Source organism: Peromyscus maniculatus, chromosome 2 (genome assembly GCF_049852395.1).
Source record: "Peromyscus maniculatus bairdii isolate BWxNUB_F1_BW_parent chromosome 2, HU_Pman_BW_mat_3.1, whole genome shotgun sequence".
NCBI lineage: Eukaryota > Metazoa > Chordata > Mammalia > Rodentia > Cricetidae > Peromyscus > Peromyscus maniculatus.
In genome coordinates this window covers 140,126,129-140,153,909 of record NC_134853.1, presented here as the reverse complement: position 1 = coordinate 140,153,909, position 27,781 = coordinate 140,126,129, and the positions used below count along the sequence as shown (strand labels likewise).

Genomic DNA, 27,781 nt, shown 5'->3' with positions numbered 1-27,781 from the left:
CATTAAACTTAGGAGCTTCTCAGAATAAAGACTGGGAGCCTGTCCTGATTGGATACTGAGATGTGCATTTTATTTTTATGTGGGTAAGTTGTAATTATTGCTGATTGCTTAGCAGAGGTTACAGTTTTTAGTTTGTATGCCAAATATTTATGAAGTACACTGGAGCCTTTTTGTTTGTTTGCTGTGAAGTCATATGATCTTTCTGTCTGTGATTATTTGGGAGCTTGAGCAGTAGCTATAGCTTGTAGAATAGTAGTGAGCAAGTCAATGTTGAAATGAGGACTTTAAGAAGAAATTAAGACCCGTTAGAATCTAAGCATGAACATGAATCTGACACAGTTGTTACTGTGTGATGCTTCTTTGGTATAAGTGGTAGAACCCCATGGAGGTGCTTTCACCCCTATTTTACATGTCTAGTGTTACCAATTTTTAGGATTTCTCCCCCACCTCACATTGATACTTTGTGATTTTTGATTTCCTGTCCTATTGAATTACTTCCTCAGGCATGGTCAGTCAGCATTAATGTTGGCCTCTTTTTTGTGTGCATTGAAAAACTTAATTCAGACAGTAAGATTTAGCAAAGTTAACATTTATTTAGCTAAGTTCCTTAGCAGTATATGCTTAAAAGCAGCAGCCTTGGTGACTGGGCTTTTTGTTCCTAATTATGATTAGGTCACCTTTTCAAGAAGCTGTATACTGGGGCTGGAGAGATGGCTCAATGGTTAAGACTTGCTCTTCCAGAGGACCTTGGTGCAGTTCCTAGCAACTACACAGTGGCTCAAAACCACCTGTAACTCCATAATGGGCCTCTTCTGGCCTCTACAGATACTTGCCATGCATATGGTGTGGGTACATAAGTGCAGGCAAAATATGCACTCACATGAATTAAAAATAAATAAATCTAAAAAAGGGTAAAAACAAACAAAAAACCCAAGTTGTATACTTTTTGTGGGGGCTTCAGGAATCTAAAAAGCATTATTGCTGCTCCCTTCTTTCCTTTTTTTTTTTTCTTTCCTCTCTTTTCCTTTTTGCGGTACTAAGCATCAAACCCAGGGCCTTATAAGGCTAGGTTAATCCTCCACTACTGAGCTACATTCCGTAGCCCCTAAAAAGCATTCTTGAAGCGGATCATGGTTGTCTTTGCGAATCAGATTATTTTGCCCATACTCATCCCCAGAGTTTGATTAATGCTGTGTTAGACTGACGGATAATTTAGGCAAGCACTGTAGCACATCTTCAGCTCCCTGGAGTCAGGGGATCTAGTCTAGTTTTTCTTGGAACAATTGAGGCCAGAGAGAGTTGGGGTTCTATTAAGATCTCAGCTTTTTAGGTACTGGCCTGGTAAGATCAGAGCTTTTACTCCCACTCAGTTCATTTCCTTTTTTTTTTTTATTCCTCTGGGTGGTTTTTATCTTTCATGTCTCTTTTCCTTATGGTACACCTGTACAGGACACAGAAAGAACAGAGAAGTAGGCCATGGAGGAGGTTCAGTAGTCCACACATGGAGTCTCGTGGTTCCAATGTTTGCTGTGGCAGCAGCTTAGTGTCCCTTTGGGATTGAAAATCTCTTGCCTCAGCCAGTTGCTTGTTCTGAAAACTGAGATTCAGCTAGGAAGCTAATGGTGTCCACCTGGCAAAGGTGTCTTAAAGAACTGGGTGACTTTTGTGCATTACAGAGAAGTAAAACAAGGTACAGAAGAGCATAACACCTGCGTGCCAGCTCATGCTGTTTATTCTTATTTGTTAGAAATACATTTTAAGAGCAAGCTGTTCTCACATGTGTTTGAGCCTAGTTCATCACATGAGTCTTTAATGTGACATTTTAATGAAGCGAAGATTCTAACATATAACAAGTCTAAAGTAGGAGCCTTTGTCTGTGTATGCCCAGGGTAATACTTTAGTTAACTATGCCAAATTCCCACCCCAGCAAAGTGGTGTCATTGTGTGCTCATGGGTAGTTGTGAAGTTTTGTTCTTTGTTTATTCTTTGGTAGGATGTTTTGAAATTTTTAAAGTTTTTCTATCCATTGAATAAAAATTAGTTTATTGAAAGAGTGAGGGATTGAACTGTATAACTTACATCATATAAAGTCATGAACTGTACTGTGATTGAAATTGGTGGTAGACACAGCTGGAAAGTATGTACTTCATGTCTGCATCATGCAGACTTCAATTTTCTTTTTAATCTCTTCTTAGTATTAGGGCCAGCTCTTCAGGGCTTGGTCAGTTTCTACTTTTTATTATTCTCATCTCCTGTCTCTCTGTTCAGTAATTGACCCAAAGTTTTTCTCTACTCAAAGTATTGTAAATTAAATTACCTTTTAACACCCTGTAGTATAAAAGGGCAGTTGAAGGATAAATAGCAGATAAATTCCAGTATAAAAGAACTAAAGGAGAAAAAAAACCCTTGTTAGTAACTTTCAAGTTGCATATAACATAGTTTGTGACCTTGTGTTCCCTTGTTCAGAGGAAGAAAGATGGCCGCGTCAAGAACTGCAGCCAGCTGCAGTGCTGATTGACTTGGTGATCTTTTTGTTGTTGACAGTACTGTCATTTGGCTCCATTTCCATGGTGTTAATTACATGGGACACTAAATAGAAGACTGCATGACTAGAAATATTCAGATAAAACTAGGGTTTCCTCTCTTTACCTATACTCTGTAATTCTTACCTCTAAGGAGACTCTGAAGTTAGATGCTTACACATTCTTTCTCACCAGTTCATTATGTCTGCATATTTTTTGTGTATTTTTGCACAAGTAAAATTGTATTCTAGGTCTAACAGTCTGGTTAGGGAGACATGATGCATATCAAATATTAGGAACTGATGTGGAAAGTGCAAGGAATGTAGCTCAGTTGGTAGAGTACCTTGCCTAACATTCATAAAGCTTACTCCAAGTGGTATCATGACTGTAATTCTAACACTGGGGAGGGGAGGAGAGTGGGGGGAGTCAGATGCTGGAGGATCAGAAGTTCAAGGTCATTTTCAGCTATATGGAGTGTTAGAGGCTAGCCTAGGCTTAAAATTCAGGAGAGGAGACCTCAGCTTAGGAAGGCAGGCAGTTGAATTGGCTCTATCAGACTTCAGGAGGTGGGAACATGACTGAAGCATAGTTGACAGCAGGAGCAAGATCATGATTCACAGAGTGCAACTTTTGCACTGAGGAGAGCAATAAATAGGTCACCCTGCTCAGAGCATGAGTGAATGACAGGAGGAGTGGTAAAAGAAAGACGACTGGGGAAGTAGGGGTCCTTGACACTGAGATCAATTTCTGCTTGACATTAGTGACTGTTGAGAATCTAGGGCAGTAGATTGCTGTGGCTTTACCAGAAATGTGCTTTCACTAAATTTGTTGCATATCCTATGTAAAATGAAGATGGTACTAGAAATTTTGTGATTTTTATTTTAACTTGATCTTCCCTTTCTTGAACATAAACTGATAAATGACAGTGTCACGTGTCACAATGTCAAATGATTGGACATGTCTGACATGCTAGAGGCTTGTGAGGAAGGTTAGAATTGTTGGTAATGTAAGTAGGTTACAGTTGTACTTGGCTCACAGTGATAGCTAAATGGGTATTAGTTACTGTCATTGTAATCACCATTTTATTACTGCTTGGAGGTGATGGAGGCGCAGATAAAATGATAGTAGCATGAAGAAAGGTCAGGTGAGGACAGCACTGTTGAACACTGTCATTACTTAGTTCATGGAACTGAGGGACAGCCTGAATGATTAGCAGAACAGAAACTGAAGGAGAAACGGAACAGGTTTGGAAAAAAGTAAATTTGAGTTTGGCCATGGGGAGTTTTAGTTTTATTTGACTTAGCTTTCTTTCCAGTTGGAAATGTCCAGTACATAGATTGTATATTTAGGACTGGACACTGGGGGAAATATCAGAATTGGTAGTATATTTGGGTATCCTCATCGTCCTCTCCCTCCCTCGTCTGTGACAATACTGGTGTCTTGTGCCTGGTAGGCAAGTGTACCACCATTGAGCTATATCCCTAGCCAATAATAATAATTGGAATTTAAACCCATAATAATTATAGCTAATCTGGGTGACAGATAAGAGAATCTAGGGAGAGAATGGTCAGAATTTACCAAGCTTTATATCAGAGATAGAAACAAAGTGTTGGACCCTTATGGTATGGTGGCACATGCCTTTAATCTTTTGCTCAGGAGCCAGAGGCAGGTGGAGCTCTGAATTTGAGGCCAGCCTGGTCTAGATAGAGTTCCAGGCCAGCCAGGGCTACATAGTACACCTTGTCTCAAAAAACAAACAAGCTAGAGAACATCTGTAACTAGGCATCCACAACAAAGTAAACATATTACTTAGCTCTCATCTTCCTCAGAATGTTTTGAGTACCATATGCGCATGATACCTGATCTTGAATGAGGGCATCATTTTCTGCTTCTAAGTGTATATGCAATAAGCTAGTATGGGCATTTCTTTGTGTTTTGACCTGCAAGAGAAACACAGCTCTTGAACCTGGTGGTCTTGACTTTCTCTAAAGATGTGTAGATATTTTCTTGAGGTCTTACTAAGTAGTTGAGATGTATGTGTACAGAAATGTCCTTCTCCATCCAGGGTAAAGATTAGATTCTGGGGTTGCACTGGATTTAGTATTACTGATACTAACTTTGAGAAGTCTGAAGTGGGAAGCCAATGAAAAATGCATGTGTAGGAATTTGACAGTGCTTGTTTAGCAAATAATTTACATCCCAAAGGGATAGAGAACCACTGATCTATAAGCTCTAGCAGAATTTTCACCACAAACCACCTGTATTTAGTTTCTAGAGTAACTGTGTCATAATTATCTCCAATCAAAAAGAAAGACAGTAAGAAACTTGTCACTAGAGAAATAATTGTAAATTTCCAGCTGTCTTACTTGGCTATTTTTATCCTGAACTCTTGTGAATTTTTTTTTTCTTCCTGGTAATTAACTGGCCAGATGCCCATGCAGCTACTGCTCTCAACAATATTAAACTTGTAACAGTGTGCAATATTTATGGGAATCAGTACTTCACAGCTAAGTACCTTTGTACACTTAGTTGATATTTCTGATGTGGGTAGGACAGAGAAAGATCTCCATTTTGAGGGTGAGGAAGCAGGGGGCAGAAGCTGATGAAATGAGCCCAGTGCTCTTTACCCTGTACTTCCCCACTGTGTCGAGAAAACAGTATGTTCTGGGAGACTTAGTCCTCTGTTCACCCTTTCCTGTATTGAGTCTTCTACCCAAAGATACAGTTTTTTTTTTTTTAAGTTTTTAAGTGGGTATGGCTCATGCCCGTATTGCTACTACTTGGGAAATTAATGCCTGAGGATAACCAGAATTTTAAGACATCTTGTTTTATAGAGTGAGAGACTCTGTCTCAAAACGGGAGGTGGGGATAGAGCAGGGATGGGGACAGAACAAAAACTGGGTGGTGGTTGCACATGTCTTTAATCCCAGCACAGCCTCTTCTATAGAGTGAGTTTCAGGACATCCAGGGCTGCACAGGACATCCAGGGCTACACAGAGAAACCTTGTCTTGGAAAGAAAACAAACAAAAAACCCAACTAAACAAAAGGGACGTAAGAAAATTTTGCAAGAGTTCTCATTCTTCTTCTTCTTCTTCTTTTTTTTTTTTTTTCCCTCCCAGAGTCAGGGTTTCTCTCTGAAGCTGTGCTGGCTGTCCTGGATCTCACTCTGTAGACCAGGTTGGCCTAGAACTCACAGAGATCCGCCTGCCTCTGCCTCCGCCTCCCGAGTGCTGGGATTAAAGGCGTTCTCATTTCTCATTTCTTATATTATGTAAATGATCACTTAAGTTGATTTTAAAAGGAACAAATGCATAGTAAAATTAAATTACTTTGAAAGATTTTATTGAGAAAGGTAGCGTTAGCCACTTTTCAGAACAAGTTATAAGTAGATACTTTGGGCAGTAATAAATATTTGGGGAATTGCCTTCTGTGAATCCTAAGTTCACTACAGTCATACAAATAGATACTTTCCAAAATAGATACTTGGTTAGAGAGTTAGGATTTCTGTGGTCTTTTTTAGCCATGCAGGTGCACAATTTGTGGTATGTATTGGATCCTTCCCTTGAACTGCAGAGGTCAGTATTTTTAGATGAATCATAGCTGGACAGCCTGCTTTAGATACCCTAGCTGTGGTTTATAGCTCCTGCTTTACCCCCAGTGAAGTAATGAGAAAAAAGGAATCTGTGCAGCTATTGGAGCATTTGTAACGGAGGGCTGACTAAGGCTGTTGGATACTGTAGTAAAAGCTCACCAGGCCCCAGAAAGTGAACTGGGTCTACAAGGCCACTCCACTTTTGTCTGGTAACCTGGTGGTCTAGTCCCTCTCCTTGAAGGATTCTGCTGCTTACCAAACTTGAAAACTTTAAACTTAAAATTATCAGTTTCCACTTTGAAAAGTGTGTAGCAATCTGGTGACTGTGCACTTTAGATCTCTATTTTTCAGAATGATTAGGAACATTAAAGGAAGAAACAATAAAATAAAGGTAGATGTATACAGGGGCCAAGAGAGGGCACCAGATCCCCCTGGAGCTGGAGTTACAGGCAGTTGTGAGCTGTCTGATGTGGATGCTAATCTCTGGTCCTCTGCAAGAGCAACAAGCACTCTTAACCATTCAGATAACTCTTTCTTGTTGTTTTAAGACAGGGTCTGGAAAAAAAAAAAAGACAGGGTCTGTCATTGTATAGCCTTCACTTACTTGTAATTTTCCACTTAAACCAAGCTGGCCTTGAACTCACAGAAATCCACCTGCCTCTGCCTCCTGAATGCTAGAATTAAAGGCATGCACCACCCTGCCCATCTGGAATAACCAATCTTAACAAAAGAAGAGAACTTTAACAAAAGAGCACAGGACTGGCCAAGCAGGAGGATGACTGCATGTTTGAGGCCAGCCTGGAGGTATATATAAAACAGGTGGGTGTGGTAGCATTCACCTGTAATCCCAGTGCTGGAGAGGTGGAGATGAGGATCTGAGTCCACTAGCCAGCCACTCTAGATAAACCATGGCCTCCAGGTTCAGTGAGAAATGCTATCTCAGAAGATACAGTAGGGCCTGGAGAGATGCTTTAGCAATTAAGAACACTGACTATTCTTCCAGAGGACATGGATTCAATTAATTCTCAGCACCCACATGATAGCTTGTAACTGTCTATAATCCAGTTCTAGGAGATCCAGTGACCCTTTCTGGCATCTGTGGGTACCAGGCATGCAAGTGGTACACAGACATACATGTTATCAAAACACAAATATACATTAAAAAAAAATGAAAGTATGGTAATGAGTCCTGGGGATCCAGCTCAGTTAGGGTATTTGCCTAGCATATATGGAGCCTTGGGTTTGATTCCTAAAAATTCCTAAACTGGGTCTGGTGATACATATCTGTAGCTCCACAGCACTTGAAAGGGAGAGCCAAGAAGGATCAGAACTTCAAGGGATATGTAGCAAGTTCAAGTCCAGTTTCATACACAAGAGCACAGGATATGGGTTCAAATTCCAGCTCTGACATGGACTTACCTCATTACCAGGTTTCTCAGTCTTCTTAGATGAATCTATCAGATGGGAATATTTGTACCTGTGCTCCCCTTTTTTGTGTTTGTATTGAGGAGAAAATAAGTAATGTAAAGCTCCTTCAGAAGTGTAAAGGCTAGGCCTGGCACAGGGCTCGGTCAGTAATGTTGTTGCACAAGCATGAGGACATGAGTATGGATCCCCAGCACTCACATAAAAAGCTAGGAATGGCTTTTTGTACCTGTAACCCCAGCAGGAGGGAGATGGAGGCAGGAGGAGGGTCTGTGAGGCTTGTTGTAGACAAAGGTCTTAAAAAGTAGAGTGAGCCCTACTTTAGACTCCTAGCAGTGGTGGAGAAGGTGCCTGAACTGCTGGCCTACTCCGGTAATCAGATTGGTGAATACTGTAACTGTCATTATAGAGCCTCTATCTAGTAACTGGTGGAAGCAGCTGCAGAGATCCACAGCTAGACACCAGGCCAAGCTCTAGGAGTCCAGTCGAAGAGAGAGAGGAGGGATTCTATGAGCAAGGGGCATCAAGATCATGATGGGGAAATGTACAGACAGACAACCAAACCAAACTAGTGGGAACTCATGGACCAATAGCTTTGGAGCCTCTATGGGACTGGACGAGGCCCTCTGCAAAGGCAAGACAGTTGTTTATCTTGGCCTGTTTAAGGAGCCCCTGGCAGTGGGATCAGGATCCATCCCTGGTGCATGAGCAGGCTTTTTGGAGCCCAGTGCCTATGGTGGGACACCTTACACAACCTTGGTTCAGAGGGAGGGGCCTGGACCTGCCTCAACTGAATGTACCGGGCTGGGCTGACTCCCCATGGGAGACCGTGCCTTGGAGGAAGTGGGAATGGGGTGTGTGTTGGGGGGAAGGCTGGGGGGGGGCAGGAGGAGGGAGGAGAGAAGTACTTGTGTTTGGTATGCAAAATGAACAGAAAATTTCTTAATAATAATAAAAGAGTGAGGAAGAACCCAGTGTCAACTTCTAGCCCTCATATACATGAGCATACCCATGCATACACATTTACACACAAAAGTGTAAAAGATGTACAATTGTTGGAGATTAATGTAACCATTTATTGCTTTACACAGCTGTGGGAGATTTGGGTTTTGGTTGTCTTGGAAATTAGTTCCTCCCACTCTGAATAATCAGTATAACCAACCCTGTATTTACAACTTTTATAAAACTTGACAGGGAGGTCTGGACAGATGGCTCTTCCAGAGCACCTAGGTTCAATTTCCAGCCCCCACGTGGCAGCTCTAGTTCCAGAGAAGCTGATGCCCTCTTACATGTGGTGTACAAATATACACACAGGCGAAAAAAGAAAGATGTAAACAAATTTTTATTCTCTGCCGGGCAGTGGTGGTGCATGCCTTTAATCCCAGTACTCGGGAGGCAGAGCCAGGAGGATCTCTGTGAGTTCAAGGCCAGCCTGGGCTACAGAGTGAGTTCCAGGACAGGCTCCAAAGCTACACAGAGAAACCCTGTCTCAAAAAAAAAAAAAAAATTTATTCTCGTGTGTGTGTGTGTGTGTGTGTGTGTGTGTGTGTGTGTGTGTGTGTGTGTGTGTGTGTGGTGAGGGTGGGTGGGTGGGACAGGATTTCTTTGTGTAGCCTTGGCTGTCCTGAAACTAGCTCAGTAGACCAGGCTGGCCTCGAACTCAGAGAGTTCTGCCTGTCTCTACCTTCTGAGTGCTAGAACTAAAGATGCCCACCAGTACTGCCTGGCTAAAAAAACATTCTCAAAAAAGAAAAAAACCTTTAAAGCCTTTCAGGTCTGTAATTGGGAATTGCTGTCTCCTTGATGTTTTTAGACCTATTAATTTACCAGCACACAGTCTCTGTTGTCCAAGGAAACGTGTGATTAGCTATTGTGCTGTATGTCTAAAGGAGAACAGCTCCTTTGCATCCCTACCCTTTACTTCTTCCCTGTCACTGTTTTTTTTTTTATTCTTCTATTGGATTATTGCATAGCGGTTTCTATATAGATGAACACAAGTACTTAAGAAGGGATCTTCCTATATGCAAATTTCAAAAACCTGAGGCTAAGGATTATTGAGAACTTAGAGTAATTCTTGAGGAGCCTGTGTTTGGTCATTGGGTTCAGGGCCCTTCACTATATGCAAGGCATGTTTATCTTGAGTGTGTGCCAGAAACAGATGGTATGTAAGAGCCAAGAAGAAAATAGGAGTGTAGACATTTGGAGCTTAAAAATAATATGCTAAAATAGTAATAAGCCGTATTAACAAGTCTGAAAATGCTACTTATAGAAGTAGATTTGATTGTGCACTAAGGATGTTTTGAGAGGAAGGAGAAATGTTGATTAGTAAATATATTAAATTTCCCTATAGTTATAATGGAAAGCAAAGTTTCCTAATGGATGCTATACCCTAAATCTTTTTTTTTTTCCTTTCCGAGACAGGGTTTCTTCGTGTAGCTTTGTGCCTTTCCTGGAACTCACTCTGTAGCCCAGGCTGGCCTCTAACTCACAGAGATTCACCTGCCTCTGCCTTCCGAGTGCTGGGATTAAAGGCGTGCGCCACCACTGCCCAGCTGCTATACCCTAAATCTTTAAACAGTAGTTATAATCCATGAAATGGTCCTCAGAATTCTTGCTTTGTAGAATCTTTTTGTATCTGAGAGTTTAAATAGAGCTGGACCCAGCTTGAGCTTTCTTTACTTTTTCTTTTCTTTAACTTTTATGGGTGGTTTGCCTGCTTATGTGTCTGTATGCTTGTGCATACAATGCCAGAGGAGGCCAGAGGAGGGTGTCTAGATCCCCTGGAGCTGGCATTATAGACAGTTGTGAGCTGCCATGTGAGTGCTAGGAATTGAACCCTGTTCCTCTGGAAGAGCAGTCACTGTTCTTGGGCCAAGACAAGGTCTCACCATATGGATTTGGCTGGCCTGAAACTCACTCTGTGGACTAGGCTGACTTTAAACTCAGAAATCTGCCTGCCTCTGGCTCCCAAGTGATGGAATTAAAGGTGTTCCCTTCCAGAGCTTTCTTTAGAACTCAAAACAGACTTTCTCTTTTGGTGATAGGGCTAAGTGGGGTCAGATAGTGTGGTAGCTGCTCTAGACTCTATATTATGATTGCTTCTACAAGATGAAATAGCCTTGCACTCCCAGTTTATATAAGCCTGCAGTGTGATATTTCCTAAAGATTTACATGTTTCTGAATTAGACTGGAGGGAAAGCCTGCATCTATCCTGATCACTGGCTTTCCAATTTTTAAATTCCTTTCCGAGTCACTTCCAGCTTTAATTGTTGGCCTTTTTTTTTAATTAGAACATTTCATTCTAAATTAAGTAGTTAGGGTCTTAACTATCTGATATTTGTGAAAGAGATGGGAGGTCTTTTTATTTTTATCTTCATGCATGTGAAGCAGGGCTTTTTTTTTTTTTTAAAGAAAAAAGTGAAGCAAGTAAACAGAAGAGCTCTGATGCCTGATGGTCTTGAGGCGTGGTGCTGTCTAGAACTGTTGAGCATGAGTAGGTGTCTGTCATTGAGCCAACAATAGTGGCTCTAAGGAGTTAGATGATTTACCCAAGATCATAAACATACAGCAATGGTCAGTAAGGACCCCAGGTCCTATGTGTTTTCTTTTTACTTTTACTTCACTGCCCCCCACTGTTCACAACTGAGTACTCATAGATGTCACTATGTCAAGAAATTTGGGAAGGGAAAGGAGAAAAGAAAAAGACAGCATGGAAAGAAGCCAAGGAGAGCAGGTGTGATGTGGCTTGTGTGTGTCCCAGCACTCACGGGGCTGAGATGGGAGGCACGTGGATGTTTGGTCTAAGGATTTAAATCAGTAATCCCTTGTTGAGACTAATTATCTTTCAATATTCTGAAAATACATACACCTGAAAACAGCAGAGAGAGAGAGAGAGAGAGAGAGAGAGAGACAGAGACAGAGACAGAGACAGAGACACTGACTTAACAAGCTATACTATATAGATGGTCATGAGCCACCATGTGGGTGCTGGGAATTGAACTCAGGACCTCTGGAAGAGCAGCCAATGCTCTTAACCCCTGAGCCATCTCTCCAGCCCCGGCAAGTCATTTGTAAATTCCAAATCTTCAAAGTTGTCATCTTTAAAATACTGTTTAGAATTACACTTCTCATTTTTGGACACAAATCTTGCCAGAAATTGGGCAAACGTTTATTTATAAACCTCAGATGGAGTCAGGTGGCGGTGGCACACGCCTTAATCCCAGCACTCGGGAAGCAGAGCCAGTCGGATCTACATATCGAGATCCAGGATGAGCACCAAAACTACACGGAGAAACCCTGTCTCAAAAAACAAACAAACATCTCAGATGGTCCAGGAAGCAAAATGACTGTTCTCAGACACAACCTCACTGTATAGGCCTTTTTTCTAGTTCCAGATGATGTCAGAATTTCCTTCAGTCTCAGGGCCTGAAAAACGAGTTGCTCTCCATTCTTGCGCAAGAATGTATTTCTCTCTTTAGGCTGGAGAGTCAAAGACAGTACAGTTATTATTTCTGTGGGGCCAAGGGAGCAAGCAGGTCCAGTCCACCTTTAATGGAGTAGGCTTTGGCAAAGCCACAGAAGAGCTATGTGGTCCAGGGAAGCTTAAGCTTTCATCCCATGTTCCTTAACAGAAAGAGGATGGGTAGAGCACCTGACATGGCTCTAACTAGTACCCTTTTTCTTTAAGGGGCCACATTGTATTTTAGGGTCTGCAAGTCCTATGGTTTCCATTGAAAGCCGTGGACAGCATAAGCAAATGAGGATTGCTGTCTTCAAGGAAGGTTATTTTATTATACAGCAATGGTTAGTAAGGACCCCAGGTTTTGTGGGCAGTACTTGTTGGGCTCATGCTTTAGCCTTCTTCATTCAGTATTTGGGTCCTTTTACACCAGCCTGTAAACTAGTGTTGGTAGTCTTTTATTACTGTCATACATTCGGGTATGAGTCAAGTCTGCGCGCTCACACGGGTGAGGAGTTTGGGAAGTAAAAATGTACACACCATTCTCTAGTCCACAGCAACAAAGTTTAAATAGCCTCTCCATACCATGTCACTTGTTTGTATGTGCCAGTTATTTTGTTTTTCCCATTATATCTTAGCTCTGTTATCTGTCCCTTGTCTCGGAGACAATATTGTAGTAGATGGCAAACAGAAACATGATTTTGAAGGCAAAAAATGGCTCTGTTGCCATTTTAAAAATATGTTCTTGTGAGCAGGTCTTTAAGGAGAATGTGTATAGTCAGATCCAACCTAGAGATAGACACAGCCTAAGCTATTGAACTTGACAATAGTCACTTGTGGAAAATAAGACTCCATTCGTTTTTGTAGTAGTGACCATGTGATAGACTGCTAATCATTATGACCTAGTGATGTCAGCTAAGTAAGAGCTTAGAAAATACGCAGCAAGACTTCTGGTATTTTTGCCTAAGTAGAAGACTTACCTTATATGAGCGTAGGTAAAGACTGTTGTAGTCGGGCTGGAAAGATGGCTCAGTGGTTAAGAGCACTGACTGCTTTTCCAGAGGTCCTGAGTTCAATTCCAAGCACCCACATGGTGGCTCACAACCACCTGTAATGAGATCTGGCGCCCTCTTCTGTGTACATAATAAATAAATAAATCTTAAAAAAAAAAAAAAAAGACTGTTGTAGTCACATACCTTCCTTTGGATTCATTGATGTACCACATCCTTAAGTCATGAGGTCTATAGGACTTTCTGCACAACTGTCAGAAACCTCTTTGACAAGTATTCAAGTAGGAGGTGATTACTGGAGTGACTGCCCTTGGACCCAAGGCTACAAGCTGGTTACCAGCATACTAACAAGTCTATGTCTCTGTCAACTTCTCAGATTCTTTTTTTTTTTTTTTAAGATTTATTTATTTATTATGTATACAGTGTTGTGTTTGCATGTATGCCTGCAGGCCAGAAGAGGGAGCCAGATCCCATTACAGGTGGTTGTGAGCCACCATGTGGGTGCTGGGAATTGAACTCAGGACCTCTGGAAGAACAGCCAGTGTTCTTAACCTCTGAGCCATCTCTCCAGCCCCAACTTCTTAGATTCTTAAATTGTATTTTGTGTGTATGTGTGTGTTTGCCTGCATGTATGTATGTGCACCATGTGCTTGCCTGGTATCCAAGGTCAGAAGAGGGCAGATACCCTAGAATTGGAGTTATAGACAGTTGTGAACCCCCACATAGATGCTGTGGATTGAACCCAGGTCAAACAAGTGCTCTTAACCTTCTTTTTTTGTTTTTGTTTTTTTTTTTTTTTTGAGACAGGGTTTCTCTGTGTGGCTTTGGAGCCTTTCCTGGATCTCACTTTGTAGACCAGGCTGGACTCAAACTCACAGAAATTCGCCTGGCTCTGCCTCCCGAGTGCTGCTATTAAAGACGTGTGCCACCACCGCCCGGCTGCTCTTAACCTCTAAGCCATTTCTTTAGCCCCCCCACAAGCAGGTTTCTCAATCTGTAGAACAATGCTATTTTTCCCTTCTGAAGTTGTCAGTTTGTGATTGATTTTTTGATAGAGAACTGAAGGTTTGACTTTTAGCCAATGTGATTGATAATGGCATATATCCTAAAGTCGAGCTATATAAATATGAGAAGCAAATTATTGGTAGAAATATTTATTTAGAAATTCTGAGTTTTCAAATTTACTTTTGATTGTAATTAGATGTTATTTAATGTAGTGAGCACAAACTAGCTTCAGTCTCGACTACTTTCTTCCTCATCTGTTTATTCAGATTAGCATTCTTTTCATTGTTCCGTTACTGTTTTAAATATAACACTCCACTTTTGGCTGGTTTACACAAAGAAATTGGAGCTAATGGTTTCACTGAATACTTAAACAGAACTGGAACTAAAGTGACAGAGGAAGACATGGTCAAAATGAGTAAACGATGGGAGGAGCTCAGTGGTAGAGCACTTGCCTAGTATGCAGAGGCTTGGGTTCCAGTCTTGGTTCTTGGGGATGGGAATTGAACATAGATGTAATCTTAAGCACTTAGGAAACGAACGTGTGGGTGTTGAGGCAAGCAGTGAACTCTGCATAGTTCCTTGGAGGCCAACCACAGTAACAGAATGATACCCTCTCTAGAGCTCCACAGTGCTGTAAGAATAAACATTGACCAGAAAGGAGTCGGGATAGGGGCTTTCCTACTTTTCCTACTTTTTTTACTTGGTTAATTGATGTGTGTGTGTGTGTGTGTGTGTGTGTGTGTGTGTGTGTGTGTGTGTACACATCTTGTGGAAGTTGGTCCTCCAATTCCACTATATGGGGATCAAACTCAGGTTGTTGGGCGTGGTGACACATTCCTTTACCCACTGAGCCCTATCTTGCCCACTCAGGATAGGTGCTTTGAATATCAGAACATATTTGTTGGTTTATGTTAAATTGGAGGCAATGGAATAAATAGTTGATAACTTAGCCTAAAAGGCCAATGCAAGTTGGGTTGGAAACATTAATAGGGGGTGATATGGGGCTGTAGCGATGGTTCAGTGGTTCAAAGAAGGTGTTAACTCTTTCAGAGGACTTGTTCTGTTCCTAGCACTTATGTGGCAGATCACAACTGCTTATAGCTCCAGTTCCAGGGGACCAGTGCCCTTTTCTGGCTTCTGAGAGCACTGCCCATTTAGAGCACACCTACTGGGGATGGGTGGGTGGAAAGAAACCAAAAAAAAGTGTGGTGTGGTGTGGTGTGGTGTGTGTGTGTGTGTGTGTGTGTGTTTGATATTACCAACACATATGATTGCTTTCCAGATAGTAAAGGTCTAGAATTTATTTACATTTTAAAGAATGTAAATAAAAATTTTTTGATAGGTTCTCACTATACAGCCCAGGTTGATCTCAAGCTCTTGTTTGTTTATTTGTTAATTTAATCTGAAACATTTAATCCTTTGGCCTCTGCCTCCCAAGTGGTGAGATTATGCTACCATGCTAGGCAATAAATGGTCTTGGAGGGAACTTTCTATGGTTTATGTTTTCATTGAACAGTTCTCTTGTGACAGTAGGGGTTTTTTGTTTGAGACAGGGCCTCTTGTAGTCCAGGCTGGCATTCATTATGTAGCTGAGGTTGACCTTGAACTCTTTCTTGCTTCCACCTCCCAAGGGGTATGTAGAATGAAGTACATGCCAAGGAATAGAGAATTAAAAACCTAAAGATAAGAGTTTTATCTAATGGGAAGTTTCTCTCCCACCCGTCAGTTCCCAAATAACCTTTCAGATGCTTAATATTAATTATAAATGTTTGGCAGATGGCTAAGGCTATTACTAGTTGGCTCTTACATTTAAATTAACCCTTTTCTATTAATCTAAGTATTGTGATGGCCGTGGTGTTACCAGTCTGCTGGCATGTTGCTTCTTGGGCGGCTGGATGGTGTCTCTCAGACTGAGCCCTTCTTCACCTGTATCTCTGCTTGGATTTCACCTCTGACTCTATCCTGCCTTGCCATAGGCCAAAGCAGTATTTTTTTTTTTTGGGGGGGGGGTCTGTTTGTTTGAGACAGGATTTCTTTGTGTAGCTTTGCTCCTTTCCTGTAACTCATTCTGTAGCCCAGGCTGTCCTCGAACTCACAGAGATCCTCCTGGCTCTGCCTCCCGAGTGCGCTGGGATTAAAGGTGTGCGTCACCACCGCCTGGCCAAAGCAGCTTTATTTATCAACCAAAGAGAGCAGCATATATTCATAGCTTACAGAAAGATATCCCACAGCAGTTTTAGAAGAAGCTGTATCAAATATTTCAATAAAGCCTTAAATTTCTTTAGTTTAATTTTATTTTACAATTTGGTATATTTTTAGACAGGGTTTCTCTATGTAGCTCTGGCTGTCCTGGAACTCATTTTGTAGATCAGGCTGGCCTCAGATTCACATAGATCTGGCTTCCTCTGCCTTTCAAATGATAGGATTAAATATGTGTACCATCATATCCACCTAAAATTTATTTAAAATTACATTTGTTTTGTTTGTGTATGTGTGGAGGTCAAGGGGTTGATTGTCTCTTTTCATTATGTGGGTTCTGGTGATCCACTTCAGAACTTCATAGCAAGTTCCTCAATCTGCTGAACAGTCTTGCCATCCAAGCCTTATGTTTCTTTGTATCTTTTCTTACTTATTGGAACTCAATATAGTCTCCAGTTTGCATTGGTCCTCCTGCCGCTAGCCTCTTGAGTCTTGATTTCAGGTATGCAGCACAGTACCTTTTTTGTTTGTTTGTTTGATTTTTCCAGACAGGGAGGGTTTCTCTGTTGTAACAGTGCTAGCTGTCCTGGAACTCACTTTGTAGACCAGGCTGGCCTTGAACTCACAGAGATCTGCCTGCCTCTGCCTCCCCGAGTGTTGGGATTTAAGGCATGTGCCACCACTGCCCAGCAACACTTACTTTCCTTATTTTGATTTTGGTTTTTTGAGACGAGGTTTTTCTGGCTGTCCTGGAACTCAACTCTGTAGACCAGGCTGGCCTCAAACTTGGAGATCCTCTTGCCTCTCTCTTGCAAGTGCTGAGATTAAAGGCTTAAGTTACCACCGCCTGGTTGATTTTGATTTTTTGGGGCAGGGTCTTGCTCTGTAGCCAGGTAGTCTGGCTTTATTTCTTATATTTTATGAGACTGGTGTTTGGCCTCCTCTGCCTCCCAAGTAAGTGCTGGGGCTAAAGGTATGCATCAATATCACCCAGGCCTTGAATTCTGGTTGTGCAGTTTAAGGCAAGCACTTTTATCTGCTGAATCATCTTACCAGCCTGAGAAAACTCTCTATTCTGAGATTCCTGTGTAACCACTTCTCTTGGTTGTTCAGGGTTAAGCTGTCTGTTTTCCTAGAAAGGCCATACTCAGTGACTCTCTTGCCCATCTTGGTAGTTACCATACCATGTGCTAGGTGAGGGAACTAGAGCTGACTCAGATTAGATTCAAGGAGGGACTACGAGGTGAGGGAGGATATTTAGAGAAGTCTTTGTGGAGATGTTGAGTTGAGCATTAGAGAAATAGCATTTTCATGATGGACTCTGAGTCTTCCTTCTTTAACTTTGGAAAGGAAACCATTTATAAAATCAGTTAATTTAAAATCACATAAATTAATAGATATTGGGAGTTGAAATACTGGGAGTTGAAAATGCTTTCAGCAACAGCATTGACTACTTCAGCTCATTAAACAGGAAGTCTTATTCAAGTACTTATAAACTAATTAATAAACATGAATAATACATTTAATATCAATAATGAATTGAATCTGAGAAATTCTATATTGCATTTTTGATAAGAGTGATGTAAGTTAATGTGCTTGGTCTAAAGACAGTTTTATCTTTTTTAGCATTATATAAATGGCTTTATCCAGTGGTAGGTAATGACTTAAGAGAATGAAAAGAATCCTAAAGCTCCTGTCACTGTGTGGACAAGACTGGCCTCAAAATTGCCCGTTCTGCTCCTGCCTCCCAAGTGCTGCCATTATGAATAATTCTTCTAATTTAAATATGTGGTTCATCACCCAGAAGAACTATGCGTGTTTTTCCATGGGGTGTAAAGATTATAAATGAGCTAATTTTGTAGCAAGATCAATTCAGTTGCCATTTATGTGTTAATTACTGCAATAAGTAACTCAGGTTGCTCCCTTCCCGCCTCTGTTTTGAGAATTTAGTCAGCAGAATTAGTTTGTATTTATAGTTAGGCTGTGTTACTTTAATACTAAAATATGCTTCAGTGAGTAAAGACTGAAAACACAAGCTTTTTTTTTTTTTTTTTAAATGAACTGTATTGCTTGAGATATAGTGTAAATTTTAGAGCCAGTCCAGGTGGCTCATACATTTAATCCAGGTAAAGGAAGAATATGCACTGTGTAATTTAAGGCAAACTGCACAGATGGTTGTAAAAGTACTTCTTGACTTGTGCATCCTTACATTTGTGTGCATAGATGGAAGATCGGAAAACAGAGCTTACCAAACATTTCATCTCACAGGTGTCTGTGCTCCAGCTAAATCTAGTTACCATCAGTGGGTGAAGGAAAGGTCTCTAGCAACGGTGCAGATTTTCCATTCAGTGGGTAGCAGTCTGCATGGCAGAGTGTGCTGAGGTCAGACCTGTCCATTATTCCCCACAACAAAGGTTAGATTAGTTCTGTTTTTCTCACTCAGTAGCCCAGGCTGCCCTCCAACTCAAGTGCTGAGATTATATGTATAAGCCACCATACTCTGTATTAAATACAGTATTTTTGTGTGTGATGCTAGGGAACTCAGGGCTTTGTTAATGCTAGGCTAGTCCTCTACTTCTGAGCTACATACCCATTTCCTCATCACTGCTACCCCTTTTTGAGACAGGGTCTCACTATGAGCCTAAGCTAGCTTTGGACTCAATCTCAGCTCCTGAAGGCTGCATTTACAGGTGTGTACTACCATCACATCTGGCTAGAAAGGTTTTTATAAAAAATTTGCTTATTTAATAAGGTTGATTCTCACTCTCTTGTCATGAGTATTTCATAGGAAATTATTAGTAAAACTAAATTAAAATTTTCTCCATGGAGCTGGAGATGTAGCTCAGTAGAATGTTTTCCTAGTAAGCACCAAGCCTGAGTTTGATCTCCAAGACCACTTAAACTGGATGTGGTGACATATGTTTATAATGCCAGCACTCTGGAAGTAGAGGCAAGGGGATCAGAAAATCAAGGTCATCCTTTGATATGTAGAGAGTTCTAGGCTAGCCTGGACCATGCATGATGGCTGTCTCAAAACATTGTTTTTCCTAATGATTTCTGTGTTCTGGGTACATCTGAAGTGCAATATAGGCCCAGTGGTAATGAATGAAGTGTCATAGAGCTGTGTTGTGAGGGATCTCTGTGAGTATTTAGTACTTAAGATTTTTATCTAGTTATTTCCAACTGTGATTCACCACTTCCCTTTAACTCTTTCCAGAAAGTTAAGATCACATTGCTTCCCAGATACTTAAAGAGTTCCTGTTGATGTATAGAGCTGTTTATAGCCCTCCAGCATCAGAAAGTGGCTCCAACCATTTTTCCCATTACATCATCAACTGATGTCATTACACCAGAGCAATCTACTTTGAAGTCTTAAGTGTTGTGCCCTCCCCCCAACACACACACACACACACACACACACACACACACACACACACACACACACTCTCTCACTCATTTTCTCTATAAGGAAAATGGGGAAAAAATCAGACTGGTCAGGCAGTCCTTAAACCATCAGTTAGCAGTGATTTGAACATCCTAGGTTTACCAGCCACCCCACTTTGCTAGTGGAGAAGGCCTGCCCAACCGTACACACATGAAACCTAGAAAGGTATACATTTGAAGCCAGGTATAGTGTCGTTTCTGGACAACCAATGCTACATAGTGAGACCCCTTCTGGAAACAAGGCAAAACCAACAACAACAAAACCCCAGAAAGCTGCATGTTTGGTCATGTGATACCTGGCTCTGGTACTTTTCTTTTAGCCCTGCAGAATTAGTTCTAAATTAGCTTACATAGTGGGCTGGAGAGATGGCTCAGTGGCTAAGAGGACTGACTGTTCTTCCAGAGGTCCTGGGTTTCACTTCCCAGCACCCACGTGACAGTTCACAACTGTAACTCTAGTTCCAGGGCACTGCCACCCATGGCAAAACACTAATGCATATAAAATAAAATAATTAAAAATTAAAGAAAATAGTTTACATAGCTCTATCAGTGACTTGTCACTGGCATATTAGACTTTTTCAAGTAATTCTCTGCAATAGGAATTCTTTAGGAGATCAAAAGTTTCTTATCCTTAAGTTGTTGAACTGTTTTCTGGTGTTAAACACTAGAGGTTTGAACTAGAGGTTTTGAAAACACTTTGTTTCGACAGGTGTTGGTGGCACACCCCTTTAATCCCAGCACTTGGGAGGCAGCATGGCTGGTCTCTGTGAGTTTGAGGCCAGCCTGGTCTACAGAGAGAGAGAGATCCAGGACAGGCATCAAAACTGCATAGAGAAACCCTGTCTCAAAAAACCAAACACACACACACACACACACACACACACACACACACACACACACACACACACGACCAACACTTTGTTTCTGTAAGTTTTTCAAAGGCATTATAGTATTATTTACAGTGATCACTACTGGGGGAATATTTCACAGTATAAAGCAGTTGGACAGATGTAGGTTCTGACCTTCCTCTTTTCTTCCCAATTTTAATCCTCCTCTTCTTTCAGCTATCTTTGTTTTTTCACCTCCAACATTTATTTTGTGTGTATGTGAGTGCTGTAGCACCACATGGACGTCAAAGGACAACTTGAGGAAGATGGTCCTTTCCTTTTCCCGTGTGGGTGCCTACTGAGCCATCTCACCCCCACCCCTTTTCTCTCTTCTCTTTTCTTTCCTTTTCCTTTGTTTCTAAAACAGGGTTTCATGTAGCCCAGCCTGGCAAACTATTTTATCCAGAGCTGACATTGACCTCATCCTCCTGCCTCCACCTCACACATGGTAAAATTATGACTTCAACTCTTAGAGCTTCTAACTTTTGGTGTGTTGTGTGTGGTATTGTGCCAAAGCAAACTTGGAGTTATGAAACTATTAGGGAGTGCTCAGTTTCATTTCAGAGATTTCACACTACCCACTTAATTACTGGTCCTCCTTTAGCATTTTTAATATCCTTATTCAAGACAGATTTGTTGGCAATCAGAAGGAACAATCACCATTAGAAACTCCAGAGAAATGGAGTATCAGTGTTTAAAAAATAAGTAAATAAAAGTAATAAATGTGACTATTACTGTTATTTTCCAAACCTCTTTAGCTTTCTCTTCTGTATTTATCATCAAACCCTTATGTATATGCTATAGGCTATGGCATGGAGTATGAGGAGCTATGGATAACTTAGGAAGCTTTGAAGAGAATAATAATGAAAATTATGGGTTAGACTGGGACTACAGAATGCTTTCTTCATTCCCACAGGAGATTAAAACTTCAGATCCATATGAGGATTTCAGTTGGCTTTTCTCAAAACTTGATTTTCTCCTCCTCCTCTTCCTTTCTTGTTTGTTTTGTTTTGAGACAGGGTTTCTCTGTGTAGACCTGGCTGTCCTGGAACTCACTCTGTAGACCAGGTTGGCCTTGAGCTCAGAGATCCACCTGCCTTTGCCTCCTGAGTGCTGGGATTAAAGGTGTGCCCCACCACTGCCCAGCTAAAACAGTTTGTTTTTTCTGTTTTTGAGACAGGGTTTCTCTGAGTAACAGCCCTGGCTGTCCTGGAACTCACTTTGTAGACCAGGCTGGCCTCTGTGTCCCGTCTGTCCCTGTCCTGTGTCTCCTCACCCCACAAAGTGCTGGGATTAAAGGTGTGTGCCACCTTCATTGCTGCCCAGCTCAAAACTTAATTTTCTAAATTAGAACTTGTGATAGTCTGTGCTGTAATCTAGGAAAATTTTGCTCCAAATATCTTTTGTAAAGATGTTATAAATATGTGCCAGAAAGCCTGTCAACCCAACATATACCTTAACACACTGAAACAATTAAACCAGATGAAAACATTTACAGATAAACAGCTAACCTGGACAGCAAGTATGACTTTATTATTTCTAATTAGTTTCGTGTCTGTGTGTGTTTTCAGTTTCGAAAATGTCTACAGAAGGAGGGTTTGGCGGTACCAGCAGCAGTGATGCCCAGCAAAGCCTCCAGTCCTTCTGGCCCAGAGTCATGGAAGAAATCCGAAACTTAACAGTGGTAAGGAGGAGCAATGAGCTTCTAAAGCAGATCAGCAGAAGCAAAACACAAACCTTTTATTTTCAAACATGTTTACAAAGGCATAGTGCATTTCTGACCTTTAAGTTGGGGGATGAAAGTAGAATTTCCCTTGGACAAGGCAATACCAGGCTATTGTTTGTAACTAAGTAGTTGTTTGGATACACTACTTGGAGGCAGACTAATGTGAAACTGGTACTTGAGGAAGTGCAGAGAGGCAGAGGTTGCACCCTCCTGTAGTAGTTAGCCTGTTTCTTTAGCCTAATTCATTGGCCGTACCAGCTTTTTATAATTTAATGAAAACTGTTGGGCAGCTTATTTAGCAGATGTGTTGTGAGCCAGCACTCTGCAGGTGTTAAAAGATACACTTAGCTGGGCAGTGGTGGCACATGCCTTTAATCCTAGTACTTGGAGGCAGAGGCAGGCGAATCTCTGAGTTCGAGGCCAGCTTGGTCTACAAAGAGTTCCAGGAAAGGTGCAAAGCTACACAGAGAAACCCTGTCTCAAAAAACCAAAAAACAAACAAACAAACAAACGATACACTTAGATCAGGCTTTCTCAGTAGCAGCAGCATTATGATGTTCTCAGGGGCTGTCCTATGCATTTCAGGTTGTTTAGCAGCATCCTGGCCTTTACTCATTAACAGTCAGTAGCAGTTTTCCCCTACTTGTGAAAACAACAAAATACTTTCATAGACTGGCAAATATGTTCCTTTGAGCTAAAATCATCTCCTGTTGATAACTGTGAACTTAGAAAAAAAAAAATCACATGCAACCCCATCTTTGAGGAGCTTACAGTCTTCTAATTACAACTAGAGTGAATTAGTCAATAGATATTTACTCAGTATTTATGGACACAGTCACAGTGGTGAGTTCTGAAGCAATAAAAGGGAACATGCCCTGAAGACAGTGTAGTACCAGTTTTCTCTGGTTGAGCTAGAAAAGGCTTTAAATGACAGCATATAGAGATGCTGAGATAGCTCAGCAGGTAAAGTGCTTGCTACCAACCTGATGATTTGAGCTTTAATAAAACTTAAGAAACAAAAAAGAAAAAACAAAACAAACAAACAAAAAAACGGCATGTTTATTTTTATTGAGTCTTGAAAGGTGAATGAGCATTAGCCACATGGACAGGATGGTGTAAACAGAGGCTTTTCTCTGTCCTGCCATGTTCCACAGCCACTTCTAAATAACCATTCAAAGGCTTATATTATAAATGATGGGCTGGTAGCTCAGGCTTATTACTAACTAGCTTTTACCCTTAAATTAACCCATAATTCTTATCTATGTTTAACCACGTGGCTTTGCACCTTTTCTCAGTACAGCATCCTATCTTGCTTTCTCTGTGTCTGGCTGGTGACTCCTGACTCTGCCCTTCCCCTTCTCAGAATTCTCAGTTTGAATTTCTCACCTAATTTCCTGCCCAGCTACTGGCCTGTCAGCTTTTTATTAACAATGAGAGCAATGCACATTTACAGGGTACAAAGATTGTTCCACAGCAGGATGGGAAAATAGTTCTATTCTAGACAGCAAAAAGAGCATGTGCAAAGGCTTGCAGTCCCAGGGGAAAGAGCCTTGTGTTAGAGGAATAGACCTTCAGTATGGTAAACGTTGGGGGTAGGAATGTAGTGTGTGGTTCAGGGATAGTAAAGGAGAAAGGCGGGATAAAACAGAAGTATTTTCAGAATACATTGTCATGTTCCTATTAAAGAGCATTCAGTTTGGTGTCTTAGCAAGTACTGAAGGAACTCCCTGTGTCTTTTGCCATTGCTGCCTTGGAGGTATTAGCACGCTGGCAGAGCAGACCCTGGATTTTTTTCCTGATAATAGAAGCTAATGTCTTTGGTTTAGTGGTATACTAAACCAGTAAACCTAAATTTGGTATACTCGCCAGGTGGTGGTGGCAGCGGCGGCGCATGCCTTTAATCCCAGCACTTGGGAGGCAGAGCCAGGCAGATCTCTGTGAGTTTGAGGCCAGCCCAGCCTACAGAGCAAGGTCCAGGACAGGCACCAAAACTACACAGAAACCTTGTCTCAAAAAAACAAAAAAAAAAAAAAAGTTTGGTATACTCTGGTAAACAAGATTGATTTGTTTGTTTACTCAACACATTCTTAATTTTTCATCTACTTTGGCCTGTGCTATCCTCTGTGGCTCTAGTAGTATGCTGACATGTCCTCATGGAAAATGTGTTCTCTCAAGGCAGACTATAAATAAGTAACAAATTAAACTAACTTCTAACTGTGATAAATACCCACTGACATTGGGGTAATTAATGTTCTGAATGGACCACTGGGTGGTGTTCGTTTACACAAAAGGGTGATTGGGCTTGGCTGAGCCTTTTCTGGGTGGCTGTGGGCAGAGTGGATTTCCAGTGAGAAGACATGTTTCTTTCCAGTGATCCCAAGGGTTGGGATCAGACAGAGGACAAAGGGGCTGGCAGTGAAGTTACAAAGTCAGAAGTGGGCTGTTTTACTCAGATTTTTGGAAGATAATCTTTATTAGGATTTTCTCTTTTAGGTTTTTGTTTTGTGCTGTTTCAGACAGAGGACAAAGGGGCTGGCAGTGAAGTTACAAAGTCAGAAGTGGGCTGTTTTACTCAGATTTTTGGAAGATAATCTTTATTAGGATTTTCTCTTTTAGGTTTTTGTTTTGTTTTGTGTGGGTTGTTTTTGTTGTTATTGTTGTTGTTTTCCCCCGAGAGAGGTTTCACTGTATAACCCTGGCTGTTCTAGAACTCACTCTGTAGACCAGGCTGGCCTGGAACTCATAGAGATCCACCTGCCTCTGAGTGCTGAGATGAAAGGCATGTGCCACCATCGCCTGGTTAGTCAGAGTTTTCTAAAAGTACAAGTACACGTGCATGATTGGCTTACAGGACAACCCAGATAGTCCACCAATGAGTGTCTTACACGGGAGAAGCCAAGGATATGACATTGCTCAGCCAGGCCCAATCTGGTGCTGAAGGCTTAGAGAGGATTCTTGGAGGGCTGCTGGTCTCCAGTCGTTGTTGGAATCCTGAAGAAGTGGGTTCTAATATCAGAAAAGGAACGCTGCAGTAAGGCATGAGGACTTGCCTTCGACAGGGCGGGCAAACAGACAAAGCAAACAGTTCTTTCTCCATGTGCTTTTATGAAGGCTGCCACCAGGTGCCACTCAGATTTAGGATGGGTCTGCCCACTTCAAATAATCTGATCAAGAAAATCCTTCACAGGAGTGCCCCAGCAGTTTGTGTTTTAATTGATTTCAAATACAGTAAAGTTGATAGCCAAGATTAGCCATCATATAATCTAATGGTTACATTTATTTGATTTTAAATGCTTACTTGATTTGGGCCAAACTGGTGCAATATGTACCCTTCTGGTTCAAGTTTTGTAGGTAAAGAGAAAGAATTATAAGAAGAAAGTATTGTTCTTCCATTGACTTAACTAAACTTTTCTTCCTGTATATCTCTGAAAGATTCCTTAGACCTCTACTGTAGCATCTGCTTAGGAGAGTGACTGACATATAATAGCTGCATGATGAATGACTGAATGATTCAGACTCCACTCCAGACTAAGGGCAGAGCGACGCCAGTTCCAAGTGTCCATGAGAGAATGAGGTTGGGGTGTTTGTTCTTTCTAAGAGCAGGCCTGTGGTAGTCTCAAGCCTGCAGCACACGAAGGCCTCCACTTCTCTGACATACATCTGCCTGTGCAGCGTTTTAGCACTTAATTTGGGAACTTGGTGCTGCTTAAAAATCAGACTTTTGAGGGAAGGGAGTTGACAAGGTCTTGCTCTACAGCCCTGACCAGTCTAGAATATACTGTTTAGACCAGGCTAGCCTTGAGTTTCAGCATTCCTCCTTTGCCTGCCTGCCTGCCAAGGGCTGAAATTACAGAAGTGTACCACCACACCCAGATTGATAACAGACTTTCCCAGATTGTCTTATCCTCTTAGCTGATACTTCAAAACATGAAACAGATTTTAAAAAGTCTGTTATGCTTAAATTATCTAAGTATAAGTAAAACAAGAATATTTGTAAAAGTGGTGTGGGATTCAGGTATTATATTTCATGATGTACTGAACATACCTGTTCTCAGTTGTTTTAGTCTGAATCAAGTAATAGCAATTTATCCTCCATCTCAATTTGACCATCCTGCTCCCACACTCTTTTTTTTTTTTTTTTTTTTTTTTTTTTGGTTTTTTTGAGACAGGGTTTCTCTGCGCAGCTTTGCGCCTTTCCTGGAGCTCACTTGGTAGCCCAGGCTGGCCTCGAACTCACAGAGATCCGCCTACCTCTGCCTCCCGAGTGCTGGGATTAAAGGCGTGCGCCACCACCGCCCGGCATGCTCCCACACTCTTAAAAGTCCTGCAGTTGGCCATGAATTCAAGTGTTCAGATGGGGATGGTGTTGGTTACAAATCCTAATGAGTAATCATGCCCCTCAGTGATTACATAAAACATTCTATATTCCTGTTCATCAAGTCTCTAGGCAGAGTCAGTAACAGATGTTTCCTACCCTTGTAAGTGGTGGTGGGGATCTCATTGAGGATCCAAATTTTCCTCTACCCTCTTTGTCTCTCTCTCATTTTGGGGGGATGGAGAGTGTCCTTTCAGCATCCCAAACACTACAATTATAAGCATTCTGCATCATGTGAAGTCATAGTAGACATCTTATCATTGAGTTTTATAATTGTTGGGACCTCTTTGAGAGTAGGGAAGAAAAGGCTATAACTTAGCCTTTGAGGGTAGTGATTTGGGTAGGGAGTGGATGGATCAAATGGTGAGGATCCTGAATCTTGAGAAATCTAATTTTCCCCTGACCTACTCTTTATGTCCAGTTCAGCTTTCAGATAGCTGTAATTTAGTAATTAAGTCATTTTCCTTTCATTTACAGCTTCATCTTTTCATGCTATAATACTTCATCTTTTCATGGACAGTGACATTCCTAACATGACAATCAAATCATGTAATCAAGCAAGAACATTGAGGGCTGATGGACTGGTAAAAGGTCTGGAGAGAGGACTCAGTGTTTAAGAGCACTGGTGGCTGCTCTTCCTGAGGACCAGGATTCAGTTCCCAGCATCCACACAGTAGCTCACAACCGTCTGTAACTTCAGTCTCAGGAGATACAATACCCTCTTCTGGTCTCTGTGGGCAGCAAGCACTGATGTAGTCCAAAGACATACATGCAGGCAAAGTACTCATACAAGTAAAATGAATAAAAACAAACAGGTCATGGGCCTGGCATAGTGGCTTCTTTTATTAACCCCAGCACTTGGGAGGCAGAGGCAGGTGGATCTCTAGAGTTCAAGGCCAGCTAGAGCCACACAGTGAGACCCTGTCTCAACAACAAACCATAAAACAGGCTGTGTGCTGTGATCTCTTTCTGTAGATCTGTGCTTTGCAGACAAGTGTCTGTGAGAGCCCCAGAAGGGAATGCAGGTGAAAATTAATTCTGATTTAGTTGTCTGAAGTGGATCTTGAGTTTCCTTTGCATTCTTAGGTAATGCCATTACTAGTCTAAGGATAGCATTTGAGTAACAAGACCTAGTT

The 27,781-nt window shown here is 41.4% G+C and overlaps 1 protein-coding gene across 5 annotated transcripts in view; it reads left to right on the top strand.

Moving 5' to 3' along the window:
* Nfyc (nuclear transcription factor Y subunit gamma) overlaps positions 1-27,781 on the top strand; it is a 73,865-nt gene that overhangs the window by 15,776 nt on the left and 30,308 nt on the right. For all 5 annotated transcript variants that reach the window (XM_006987256.4, XM_006987252.4, XM_076564970.1 and 2 more), the window contains exon 2: positions 22,116-22,228. In XM_006987256.4, the coding sequence (XP_006987318.1) occupies positions 22,124-22,228 (105 nt within the window). In that variant the 5' untranslated portion in view covers positions 22,116-22,123. The remainder of the gene's footprint in view (positions 1-22,115; positions 22,229-27,781) is intronic.